The sequence below is a fragment of the Eleutherodactylus coqui genome, chromosome 9 (assembly GCF_035609145.1).
Source record: "Eleutherodactylus coqui strain aEleCoq1 chromosome 9, aEleCoq1.hap1, whole genome shotgun sequence".
NCBI classification, from domain to species: domain Eukaryota; kingdom Metazoa; phylum Chordata; class Amphibia; order Anura; family Eleutherodactylidae; genus Eleutherodactylus; species Eleutherodactylus coqui.
Window position 1 is genome coordinate 9,255,243 of NC_089845.1, and position 13,762 is coordinate 9,269,004.

Here is a 13,762-nt window from a genome sequence, read left to right on the forward strand (position 1 = left end):
TATGAATTACCTCAATACACTTAATTGGGTCATGTGGGCATAATAACCACAAGCTATTAAGGAGGAAAAGAAAAAAAGGCTAAATAAGGAAGGGAATGGGGAATGAAAATGAAAAAAAAATATATATATATACACACTCTTATAGATATACATATATACATAAAGAGTCCTATAGGATTACCAACATAAATAAACATGACCAAATAAAGATAAACATGTATATAAGTAATAAATATACAATTATTAAAATATTGATATAATATAAAAATATTAAGATATTAAATTCATTACTGACCCTATATGTACAAAATATAAATTCGTGATTACCAATAGTAATCCTGTACGCCGGCCCCCAGTTACGTCATCATCCACGGCCCAAGATGGCGCCGGACACCGGAACGTGGTACAACACCGGTGACCTTTCAGGGTAAAGTATGCAATGATTTGTGGTGCTATATATACCTGGCTTGATGTGTGTTTGTATATGCTTGAGAAAGACGTCTAGTACGTCGAAACGCGTCGCATATTTCACTTTGCAAGTATATCTCTACTTGTTTTATTTATTTTATATAAGGCTTTGTACCTTAATTTACTATACCTATTAAATGATTTTTATTATGAATTATCATTGATCGCTGCGAATTCTTTTTTAAAGAAGAATTGGTTTTTGCCCCTTATGTATGTTGGGATGCTTTGCTCATTTTGTAAAGAGTGATGGCAGCAGGTATTTTTGGGGTGTGTAGGACTGCACTGGGGTGTTATTTCTGCTCCGTCTTGCAGTGAGTGTGAGATGAAGGGTGTAAGATGATTGTTGTAGCCACGTCACATGCCGAGAAAGCTGTGTACATGACAGTTGGGGCATGTGATGTCATAGTGACCCCCTGGGAATTACTTGTCTCTTTATTCTGTTAAAAGGGTTCTGTCATTAAAAAAATTCTATACTTACCTATTCCTCTCCCCATCAGTCTTCTTACTGCATCTTCTACCCGCCAATCTTCTCCTGGCTTCTGCAGTCCCCTCACCTCCAGCCGGCCGGATCCTCTTCTTCCTGTGATGAAGCAGACATTCTTGGCATTCTCCTTCCAGCAGCTCAGTGTACCCGGTCACTAGTGACGTAGCATTCACTGCCTAGCAGGGAATGCTGAGCTATTGCAGAGACTGCGCATGCATGCTATCTCGCGACAATAGTATATGAACACTCGCGGTGAGACAGTGCGCATACACAGTCTCAGCAATAGTTCGGCGTTCTCTGCTAGGCAGTGAACGTTACGTCACTAGTTACCGGGTACACTGAGCTGCCGGAATGAAAATGCAGAGAATGTACGCTTCATCACAGGAAGAAGAGGATCCGGCTGGTTGGAGGTGAGGGGACTGCAGGAGCCAGGAGAAGATCGGCGGGTAGAAGATGCAGTAAAAAGACTGACGGGGGAGGAATAGGTAAGTATTGGGGTTTTTTTTCAAAACCCCTTTAAGGGGCCACTATTTCATTCATCAGGACATTCTGTAGTATGGAATTACATGGACTTCCCACACAGGCTCTTCATGGGGGGCTGGGGGACACAAACATCTATTACATTGCAGATGATGATTCAAAAGCTCCTGTGAAAATGAATTAGAGGACAGTTCATGCTCCTGACTCTAGTCTTATGGTCTTTAGCTTATCCCCATGCGGATTTAGCCCAGTCAATGAGAAAAAACCATATGCAGATTTTCAGGCACATATTCTGCATCTAGAAGTAAGATCGGACCTTTTTATAATGACATGGATTTAAAATCTGCACTATGCAGACTCTGGGGTGGCTTCCACTGTAATCAATGGGACACTTTAGGACCTGGATTATGTGGCGAAAGCTGTCATGTGACCATAGACTAAAGGGAGAAATCCACAAAGTAGGTCAGCAGAAGTTGTATGAGCGTTCACAAGGACCTTGTTTCATGTATGAGCAGAAAGTATTATTTGTGAAAGAAGCTACAATCATGGACCTCGTTCAACCTGTGGCTTCCAATATCATTGAACTGTCCAGAAACTGTTCCACCATTTGTGTCCAATGAGTTAGAAATGCTTTACCATTACCTGTTGCCCGATTACATGTGTGTCGCCTCTGGTAGGAAGGACTTTGGGCGCTCCTCCGTCCCATCATCTATCATGAAGGAATCTACTGATCTGTTGCTAACACGCAGATTAGTCAGCCTTCTAAAGTTGCTTGGAGAAGTTGGTATCTGCAGGCGGGCTCTTTGGGACGGGACCACGGCGTCTTCATTGTGCAGCCACGGGGTGAACTTCATTGACATATTTTGCTCATCATTAGTTGAAAATATCGGATTATCAATTCCTAAAATAAACAATTAAACAGACTTTAATATTATGTAAGATCTGCAACTACTTATTGAATGAAGACAGATACGGTGTTTATGTCATCTAGTGACTGAGCTCAATTACTTCATACCATGGAAATAATACTATGGGAATCAGACAATGGCCGGCTGCACACGTCCGGATTCCTATTGCGGAATCCACGGTCGGCGTCCGCACAGAGGATCCGCAGCAAATGGCATACATGGGAAGGCATGTACTTTCGCTTTTTCCTTCACACTTTCGGATACAAATTGTGTAATCTGCGAGCGGAGGAATGCTCTATTTTGCTGCAGACTCCACATAGACAGCCTCCATTGAACACTATAAAAGCCGTCCGGCCCGCAGCCCATCTGCTATTGACATGGCGGATGTGTGGCGGATACCCGTGTCATCGCCTAGCGATGGAGCAAGAAATGCAAATATTTTTTTTAAGAAATCTGTACTGCACATGACGAATGGCAAGCGTCCATGGTCATCCTCTGGACAGAAATAGCAGGTACACGGCATCACCGGCTGGAGTCACAGACGGATTCCGCTGCGGGTTCCCACAAGTGAAATCCAGATCGTTCGTTGCCAATCTCATTGACAAGAATTGTACATTGAGGCTGGCTCCGGGCTGGAAGCCGTCATGTGTCTTGCATCTATTCTGCTATGTTGTAAATGATCTTGTTTAATAATTCCATGCATGGTTCCTTAAGGGACCTTTCACATGGGATGGAACATGCCATCTCTGAATTCCACATGGCTGACTGTGGATTTTGATGTGGATTTGCCAGCAGGATTCTACTATCTTCAGTTCCACACCAAAATGTTGTCAGTGCAGATTTGGGGGCTGAATATTCCACAGGAGGGCAGATTTTGTCCGGTGTGAAAAGTCCGGAGGGGGGATCTACTTTTTGGACAAACCCTACTTGTCAGAAGGGTCCCATGGCAATAGGTTGATTACAAAGTGTCCCCTAATGGGACCTCAGTGATGAGCTATCATCTATGGGGAAACCTTCAATCACCCCGTAGAGCCACCACAGGGAAAATCAAGGTTTGCAGAACTCTCACTGAAATCAATTGGTTGCCTGTGTAAAACAAGTCTTTGAAAGATTCTCCAGAGCAACGGATGCAGTTTGTAACTATTCTTCACTCGGACTAAAAGAAGAGGATCCAGGAGAGAGGATCCACCCTATTACCTTGGAGTTACCTAGTAGGGTAAATAGAAACGAGTTTCATGGATAATCCCTTTAATAATTCACAACAAGGTAATTCAATCTTAGCAACAACTCTACTCATCATACTGATCCAACTCCTTGTCGTCCCACGCCAGTCTCTATACGCCCCTGCAGGTGATCATGTTGTAGCCAACCCAGAGACCACTGCAATTGGTGGCAGTAGCGGTCAGTGATCGGCTGCAGCAAACATGATTAGATGGAATGTCATCAGCTGGCGCACTTCATCATGTACCAAGCTGTGTTCTTTCTAGCTGATCGCTCTGGTAAACAGCTGATCGACGGGGGTCATGGGTGTCGTACCACACTGATTGATCCGATATCGATGACCTTGATAGGATAGTTTATCAATTATATAGTCCTGGAAAACTTCTTTAACCGCTTTCCAATACTTGCTATACATGTACAGCCAATGTTGTGTCATTGTATACAACGGACTCAGAAGCCTTATGCGAAGTTCTTATGGAGTTAGAGAGCCCAGTCATCTCCTACTGAATGTCAGGGATAATGCACCGAGCACTTCTTTCTGTATGGTCATCAGAACAGACATTATCTACTTAGGTCTGTTAGGCCTTCCCTGGCTTCACTTCCACTCACCAGTTCTGTATTGGAACTCAAGTATCCCAGTTGGGATCCTGTGGTTATTTGTATTGGCCTTATCTGGTGACTCTAGTACAGAATACCTCTGTGCCCAAAGATCTAATGGGTCTGCCTGCTCCTTACAACTGTCCCATTAACTGGATGAAAAACTTAGAAAATTGACAGCAGAAAAAGACCACATGATCCACCTAGTAAGCACTTATATTATTTCCTTTTTATTTTTCTCTTGGGATAGACCTGTGCTAGTGTAGTGGCCCGAAGTCTATATATTTGGCCCCTCCATAATAGTCATACATATCATGTCTTCAGTGTGGATGCGCTGTGCAAATTGTTCTGTTTCTAGTTATGTGTATTGCACAGCTGCAGCATGTAAAAGGTTAATGTCTGTGAATGGCTGGGATATGTCTTGAAATTGTATCAAACTGTCTTGTCACGTGATGTCGTATGATATATATGTGTTTGCAAGAGGTGTGCAAAGGGCTTCTATTCTGGCTGTCTGCTCTTTTGGTTTCCTTGAGAGAGAGTACCAGCTACATGAGGGTACCTTCAACCCTCATGTGGTGAGGAATGGAGGCTGAGGAGAGGTATCCTGAAGTTCCCATCCCTGGACCCCTACCTTGAGTGAATGGAAGTAAGGAGCCTGCTGTGCAGTGTTCTGTCTACAAGTGAGTGTCAGCAGAGTGTTCTTCCCACCTCTGGTGTGTCTGTCCAAGAGCGGAGTCATACAGATAACTCAGTCTGTAGGCCTGGTGTCATCCTGTGTCACGGAGTGTGTGTGTCCAGGAGCGGAGTCATACAGGTAACTCAGTCAGTAGGCCCAGTGTCATCCTGTGTCCTGGAGTGTGTGTGTCCAGGAGAGGAGTCATACACATAACTCAGACTGTAGGACTGGTGTCATCCTGTGTTCTCCTCCTTAATCTTGCTTAACTGTTCTTCCTGAACTGTTGTGTGAAAGTTATATTTGAAGAAGTAAAGTTCCAGTCACCGCCCGTTCCCAGTGATTGAGGTATTCAACTAGAATCATGTGTGGACTATTATTTTCCGCTATGCAACCAACGGTGTGAAGAAACAGTGGCACGACGAGTGCCAACTTCTTTAGTCCACTACACATCTATACAGGTAACCGCTGTCCTAGCGTTGCCTGGAAGAGGCCTAGCGGTGCCTTGGCTGAGGTTGGGCACGTCCCTCTGGGGGGAAGAATTTGGTCGAGCCACCGTGACATCTCTACCCCCGCCATCTCTTCAGCGTGTGCCTTGTGTCTTGGTTGCTGTAGGACACCACACTAGAATTAATTTCTTCTTGATTTTCCAACCATGTCTGTGGGAAGTTTGTTTCAAGCATCTACTACTATTTCAGTAAAAATATATTTCCTGATATTGATTCTGATATTTGCCTCCAACTATTCTCCACTTGAGCCCCTCGTTCTTCTTTTTAGCTTCCTAATAAATATACTTTCCTCCTGAACCTTATTCATAACGTAACATATTTAAAATGTGATCATGTCTCTCCACCTCCCCCCACTCACCCCATCTCCCTTCTTTCCCCCAGGCTATACGGATTAAGTTTTTTAACCCCTTCCCGCTCCAGGGCGTACCGGTACGTCCTGGCAGCCTGGTACTTCCCGCAACAGGGCGTACCGGTACGTCCTGGAGATAGCGCGGGATCACATAAGATCCAGCGCTATCCCGCAGCGGGAGCCGGCTGTCAGTCACAGCCGGCGTCCCGCTGTAACAGCGGGGGGGCATCGGAGATGCGCCGCCCGCTGTTAACCCCTTCCCTGCCGCGATCTAAGTAGATCGCGGCAGGGAAAGAGTTCACAGAGGGATCGCGCTCCTTCTGTGTCTCCGGCCGGAACTCGCGATGTCATCGCGAGAGCCCGGCCTGTCGCCATGGCAACAGGACGCCAGACACTGGCGTCCTGTATTGCCTGTGCCTATAATCGCTGTATAAGCGATAAGGCTCTGCCATGCCTTATGACAGCGATCATAGGCACAGTGTTGTAAGTCCCTCAGAGGGACTCAAATAGTATAAAAAAAAAAGAAAGAAAAGTGTAAAAAAAGAAAAATGTAAAAAAAAATTAAAAAAAAACCCTTTTTTTATGCTTTTTCTAATATTAGCATAAAAAAAGGGAAAAACCCCCACATATTTGGTATTGACGCGTCCGTAACGAAGTGTACAAAAAGTTGAACACACATTTTATTTTGTACGATAAAAAGCGTAAAAAACAACGCTAAAAAACAGAGGCAAAATGCTAATTTTTAGCATTTTGCCTCCCAAAAAATGCAATAAAAGTGATCAAAAAAGCTGTACATTCCCCAAAATGGTACCAATAAAAACTACAGCTCGTCTCGTAAAAAATAAGCCCTCATAGAGCTCCGTACATAGAAAAATAAAAAAGTTACAGGACTTTGAATGCAGCTATAGAGGAAAAAAAAGATTTCCAAAAAAAAGGGGGTTTTATTGCAAAAAAGTGTAAAAACCTAAAAAAAAAAAAACAATTTTGGTATCGTTGTTACCGTACCGACCCGCAGAAAAAATTTAGTGTGTCATTTATGCTGCATGATTAACGCTGTAAAAAAAAAAATCTATGGCAGAATTGATGCGTTTTCTCTCCCTGTTATCATAAAAAAAAAATTAAAAAATTTTACGATATTGTCTATGTACCCAAAAGTGGCACCGATAAAAACTACAGCTCGCCATGCAAAAAACAAGCCCTTATACGGCCGCGTCCATGGAAAAATAAAAAAGTTATGGCTTTTGAAAAATGGAGATGGAAAAATACCAAAAAAATCGCTTGGTCCTCAACGCCAAAATAGGCCGTGTCATTAAGGGGTTAAGTCTTTCCTGATGGGTTTTGTTCTTGGGACCTTCCACCATTTTGTACCCCATCTTTGGACTTGTTCTATTTTATCAATCTGTTTCTGTAGAACAAGTCCAAAGATGAAGTACAAAAATAGTGGAGAGTATCAGGAAAGACTTAAACTTAATCTCTATAGCCTGAAGAAAATAAGGGAGAGGGGGGCATGATCAAAATGTTAGTATTGTAGATGTGGATTACAATCTCCCTCTTTCTACTGGTCATACCTCTTCTGGATATGCAGCCAAGCACCCTACTTGCTTTCCCTGCTGCCTGACTACACTGTGGACTCATTTTAAGGCAGTCGGAAATCCAAACCCCTAAATCCTTCTCTTCTGAAGTCCTGGATAACACAGAACAGCCGATATTATACTCGGTCCGATTATTCCTTCTCCCCGAGTGCGATATTATAAATTTAGAAACCTTGAACTGCAGTTTCCATTGTTTGACCATTCATATGCACCACATCGTAGACATATTTACCAGCTCTCTCTGCTGGAGATGAAGGCTGTGTCCACCTACATTACAGAAAATCTTGAATGCAGATTTATCAGAAAGTCTTTCTCTTCTGCTGGAAGAGAAGTCTCTCTTTTGCTGAGGAAAGTTTCTTTTTCATTAAGGATGGATGTCTGCAGCCCTGTATTGATTATCGAGGACTTAATGCCATCACTGTCAAGAATACATATCCACTTGCTCCTGCTCTCCAACCTTTTTGACAGATTAGCGGATGCTGAGGTCTTCACTAAATTGGACTTACAAGTGGCATACAGTCTTATTCGGATTCATGAAGGAGACAAATGGAAGACAGCATTCAACACTCGTGGCAGTCACTATGAATACCTGATCATCTGTGCTCTTCAGTGATCATCTATCTTGATGAGATCTTGATTTTCTTTTCTGATTAGCTCTGCCATTGCAAGCATGTTAGAGAAGTGGTACAATGATTATGTGCCTACGGACTATAAGCCAAGTTAGAAAAGTGCCTCCACAAAGAAGTCTTCCCTTCCATTCTTGGTTACATTATTTCTGCTACTGGCCTACGTATGGAGCCTGAGAAGCTGTCCATAGTCCTGGACTGGCCCCAGCCCAAGGTGTGAAAGTTGTACAATTTCTAGGCTTTACAAAGTACTATCAGCAATTAATACCCAATTCTCCACCCTTACAGCTCCCATGGCGACACTGACTCGATTAACCCAATACATCCAAACTCTTTCATCTCAAGGTGAATGCATCGGTTTTTTTCTCTAGATTGTTCTCTTCTGCTGAAAAAAAAAATTCTTTGGCAATCAGGAGTTACCAAGTATGAAGCAGGCCCTTGAATAATGGCGCCAACTGCTAAAGAGTTTTTTTTTTCGCGCACACATAATCTCTAATTTTTTCCCGCACACCAACCATAAAAAACTCAGCCATCTTCAAACTGCTGAATGCCTCAACCTGTGACAGGCCCATTGGTTCTTATTCTTCAGCAGATTGTATTTCTATCTACATTTTAAGCCTGCTGTGAAAAATATCAAAGCAGACATGTTTTCAAGGTGTTTTGAAGTCACGGAAGACCACCAAGAACCACAGTATCTCATTGATCCAGATTAGAGTCAGGAAGGAATTTTTTCTCCTAAAATGAGAAAATTGGCTTCTTATGCATTTTTTGCCTTTATATGGATCAACATTGTGGAAGTAATAGGCTGAACTAGATGGACATTTTTCAGCCTCGCACATTACCTTACTATGTTACTATCCCTACAAATTAGTAATGTCGAATGCCCTTCAACAGAAGACAAATCTTTTGTTCCTTCTGGGCAAAGTCCAAAGATTCTCTGTTGGGAACATACTGTCATGCTAGCCATTGATGCAAGAACATGCAGAACCTTTACATTTATTTCTCACCACTATTGGCCTACATTGTCTGGGGATGTCAGAGACTTCGTTTTAGCACAGTTGTTCATTCATCATATCTTCCAATACCACGGTTTTCCTCTCCCTATTGTCTCAGATTAGAAAGTCCACTTCACTTCTCATTTCTGGAGAGCTCTGCTGGCCTTCTAGAGGTGAAACTGGATGTTTCTTCTGTCTGTCATCCACAGGCTAACACCAAGTGAAACAAACCAACCAAACCCTAGAGACATTCCTGGGACATTTCATACCCTCACAACCAGATAATTGGGCATCATTCCTATTCTGTCATGATCGCATTAATGAATTCACCAGACTCCCCCAATTCTACATTGTCTATGGTCAGCATCCTTGGATAGTTCTTCCTTTTTTTTTTTAAATTATAGCATTGTATTGACAATAATAATGTAAACAGACAAGTTAACATTGTACTTTTTAATGTATTAGTAATCATATTACCAAATGCTGGATCTGTTATTCCTTCATTTTCTGTTATATTTGTTAGAAAAGTAATACAGCCATCAAACTGAGTATCATATTCAATGGTATCTTCCAGTCCGAGATCCATTTCTGTAAAGAAACAAAGAACAGAAGTAAAACTTTCTGAAACTGCCTTGCATTGCTGCAGAAAGCCAGACGCTGGCGCCCATGGATGGAAGCATACGTGCATATACCCGGCTGCTTGTGACCAATGCAACTTAATACTGTTTACTTGTTGTTGATGCCAAATAACTAGTCTGCAAACATCAAGGATGCAGAGAAGAACAACCTCTTCCTATGGATGGGATTTGCAAAGATTTGAATCTAGCTAGATTAGGATTTGTTTTACTTGAACATCACATACTGGTATGACGTTATTTCAATTTATTAACACCTTGATGCTTTAGGGCATACATGCGAAGGAGCTTGTATTCAGTGGGATGGTGCTCAATACATGGCGACTGTCGGCTGTCTCTGCCACGCACCGGCAACATCCGGCATCAGTATTCATGCTGATCATGGCTATTAGCTCTCTTCAACTTGAGCAGCTCGCCTACAATGAGATTGCGTGATGCAATGTGGTTGTAGAACACACATCAGAAGGTGAAAGCGAGACCTTTTTCCATTTAATTTTTAAAAATTAACTAATTAAGAGATTGATGGCAGCAACGCATCTCAAAAAAATTAGAACAGGGTTAACAAAAGGCTGAAAAAGTAAGCGGCACGGCTGAAGAACAGCTGGAGGGTCAATTTTGTACTAAGTCACATGACTGTGTATAAAAAGAGCATGTTAGAGAGGCTGAGTCTCTCAAAGCAAAGATAGTCAGAGGTTCACTAATCTGTAAAACGGAGCCAAAAAATTGTGGAACAATGTCAGAAAAATGTTCCTCAATATAACAAATTGTGAGGATGTTTTAATATTCAACTGCCAAATACTCAGAAATTGTTCAAGTTGTATAAGTCTAAACAAAGAAAAGAATTTCCCGATATGCCCTACTTAACATAAACGAGAAACCTCAAAATATTAATGGGTCATTCCGTGTCAGTTCAACCAACGCTCCCGGTCGACCATCTCAGATTTCAATGAAACTTTGCACAAAAATAGACACTGACCCTAAACTAAGATAGCCAGAATATTAGGCTTCAAAGTGCTTTGGTTCCCGAGCTACAGGTCTTAATCTAGGGGGTTGTCATGTGATTACAGCCTACAGGTCTTAATCTAGGGGGTTGTCATGTGATTACAGCGCGCAACCTGAAAAAAGTGGCGATTTCAATCCATTGCCAAGCCAGTTCCAATGACTCTAGAGCAATGAAACTTCACACATTAGGAGAACTTTTGGTGCTGAATCCAGCTAAGCTACTCAGACTGCCACTCTTATCATCATTCTGCCACCATTGCATGTCAAAGTAGCTGAAAAATTCTATCGCGCAAAATAAAACTCATATTTTAAGCAGTAATAACTCCTAATCAATGCAATCCAACTCAGCTCTGAATGTATCAATGTGTACTCCATAGAAATGTTTCTCATTATTCACATTATGGACCCAAAAGGATGCATAGCTCTTAAGATACAATGAGTCAAAAATGGCAAAAAACACTTTTTTGCTAATTTTTCTCTTTTTCAAAGGCAAAAATCGGAATGTACTCCATTTTTATTTTTTTTCATTTTTGTTCTATTTGGTAGAGAATTTTTTGCTTTACAAGATTCGATGTTTTTCATTTTGTTCCCAGCCCTTCTAGATGGGAAAATATCAATGCCTGTGAAGGTCCTATGCACTCGTGGAGGTCAAATATCAATGCCTGTGAAGGTCCTGTGCACTCGCGGAGGTCAAATAATAAAATAAGTGTAAGCTTGTGGCTCAGCTGAACTCGCCATGCAATTTTTGATCACATAACTAGTTATTTATTACACAAATGCAAGCCTTAGATAATCTTAGTATCCAATAATTTATTTTGCGCGATAGAATTTTTCAGCTACTTTGACATGCAATGGTGGCAGAATGATGATAAGAGTGGCAGTCTGAGTAGCTTAGCTGGATTCAGCACCAAAATTTCTCCTAGTGTGTGAAGTTTCATTGCTCTAGAGTCATTGGAACTGGCTTGGCAATGGATTGAAATCACAACTTTTTTCAGGTTGCGCGCTGTAATCACATGACAACCCCCTAGATTAAGACCTGTAGCTCGTGAACCAAAGCACTTTGAAGCCTAATATTCTGCCTATCTTAGTTTAGGGTCAGGGTCTGTCTTTGTGCAAAGTTTCATTGAAATCTGAGATGGTCGACCGGGAGCGTTGGTTGAACTGACACGGAATGACCCTAATGCCTTAGAAAAAATTGCCAAAAGTTTTTTCTATGTTTCGTGACTGCAATTTGTATTGAGTCAATGCCTCTTGTAATATCAAAAGGTAAATAGCCCACAAGTAGGTTAAGGTCTAGAGATGAGCGAGCACCGAAATGCTCGGGTGCTCGTTACTCGAGTCGAACTTCCCGCGATGCTCGAGGGTTCGTTTCGAGTAACGAACCCCGTTGAAGTCAATGGGCGACCCGAGCATTTTTGTATATCGCCGATGCTCGCTAAGGTTTTCATTTGTGAAAATATGGGAAATTCAAGAAAGTGATGGGAACGACACAGAAACGGATAGGGCAGGCGAGGGGCTACATGTTGGGCTGCATCTCAAGTTCCCAGGTCCCACTATTAAGCCACAATAGCAGCAAGAGTGCCCCCGCCCCAACAATTTTTATTTCTGAAAAACCCTCATTAGCAAGGCATACCTTAGCTAAGCACCACACTACCTCCAACAATGCACAATCACTGCCTGCATGACACTCCGCTGCCACTTCTCCTGGGTAACATGCTGCCCAACTGCCCATTTCAGTAGCAGTCAAGACAGGCCCCAGTAACAATTCCAAAGCAGCAGTATAGGGGGAGCACAGTATTAGTTCCATTTCAGTAGTAGTTGCAGTCTAGACAGGCCCTAGTAACATATCACTAGCAGCAGTATAGGGGGAGCACAGTATTAGTTCCATTTGAGTAGTAGTAGCAGTCTGGACAGGCCCCAGTAACATATCACTAGCAGCAGTATAGGGGGAACACAGTATTAGTTCCATTTCAGTAGTAGTTGCAGTCAAGACAGGCCCCAGTAACAATTACAAAGCAGCAGTATAGGGGGAGCACAGTATTAGTTCCATTTCAGTAGTAGTTGCAGTCAAGACAGGCCCCAGTAACAATTCCAAAGCAGCAGTATAGGGGGAGCACAGTATTAATTCCATTTCAGTAGTAGTAGCAGTCTGGACAGGCCCCAGTAACATATCACTAGCAGCAGTATAGGGGGGGCACAGTATTAGTTCCATTTGAGTAGTAGTAGCAGTCTGGACAGGCCCCAGTAACATATCACTAGCAGCAGTATAGGGGGAGCACAGTATTAGTTCCCTTTCAGTAGTAGTAGCAGTCTAGACAGGCCCCAGTAACATATCACTAGCAGCAGTATAGGGGGAGCACAGTATTAGTTCCATTTCAGTAGTAGTAGCAGTCTAGACAGGCCCCAGTAACATATCACTAGAAGCAGTATAGGGGGAGCACAGTATTAGTTCCATTTGAGTAGTAGTAGCAGTCTAGACAGGCCCCAGTAACATATCACTAGCAGCAGTATAGGGGGAGCACAGTATTAGTTCCATTTGAGTAGTAGTAGCAGTCTAGACAGGCCCCAGTAACATATCACTAGCAGCAGTATAGGGGGAGCACAGTATTAGTTCCCTTTCAGTAGTAGTAGCAGTCTAGACAGGCCCCAGTAACATCACTAGCAGCAGTATAGGGGGAGCACAGTATTAGTTCCATTTCAGTAATAGTAGCAGTCAAGACAGGCCCCAGTAACAATTCCAAAGCAGCAGTATAGGGGGAGCACAGTATTAGTTCCATTTCAGTAATAGTAGCAGTCAAGACAGGCCCCAGTAACAATTCTGAAGCAGCAGTATAGGGGGAGCACAGTATTAGTTCCATTTCAGTAGTAGTAGCAGTCAAGACAGGCCACAGTAATATTCCCGTTGCAGCAGTTTAGGGAGATAACAGTCTCTTTCACATTTCAGTAGCTGCAGTATAGACAAGGCCCCAGTTACATTTATGTAGCAAAAGTGTAGGCCAACCCCACACACCTTGCTGTACCATGAGTGCAGGCGAAGCCCATAAAAATTACTAGGATTACACTGTAGGCGAGGGCCCAAAAAAATTGGTGTACCAACAGTACTAATGTACCTCAGAAAAATTGCCCATGCCCAACCAAGAGGGCAGGTGAAACCCATTAATCGCTTTGGTTACTGTGGCTTAATTTGTAACTAAGCCTGGAGGCAGCCCAGTTAAAATAAAAA

The 13,762-nt window shown here is 42.6% G+C and overlaps 1 protein-coding gene across 1 annotated transcript in view; it reads right to left on the bottom strand.

The window, feature by feature from the left end:
• SLC9A3 (solute carrier family 9 member A3) overlaps positions 1-13,762 on the bottom strand; it is a 285,255-nt gene that overhangs the window by 10,265 nt on the left and 261,228 nt on the right. The window contains exons 16-17 of the mRNA XM_066579077.1: positions 9,380-9,490; positions 2,075-2,333 (exon numbers count right to left, since the gene is read on the bottom strand). Coding sequence (XP_066435174.1) covers positions 2,086-2,333; positions 9,380-9,490 — 359 coding nt within the window. The 3' untranslated portion in view covers positions 2,075-2,085. The remainder of the gene's footprint in view (positions 1-2,074; positions 2,334-9,379; positions 9,491-13,762) is intronic.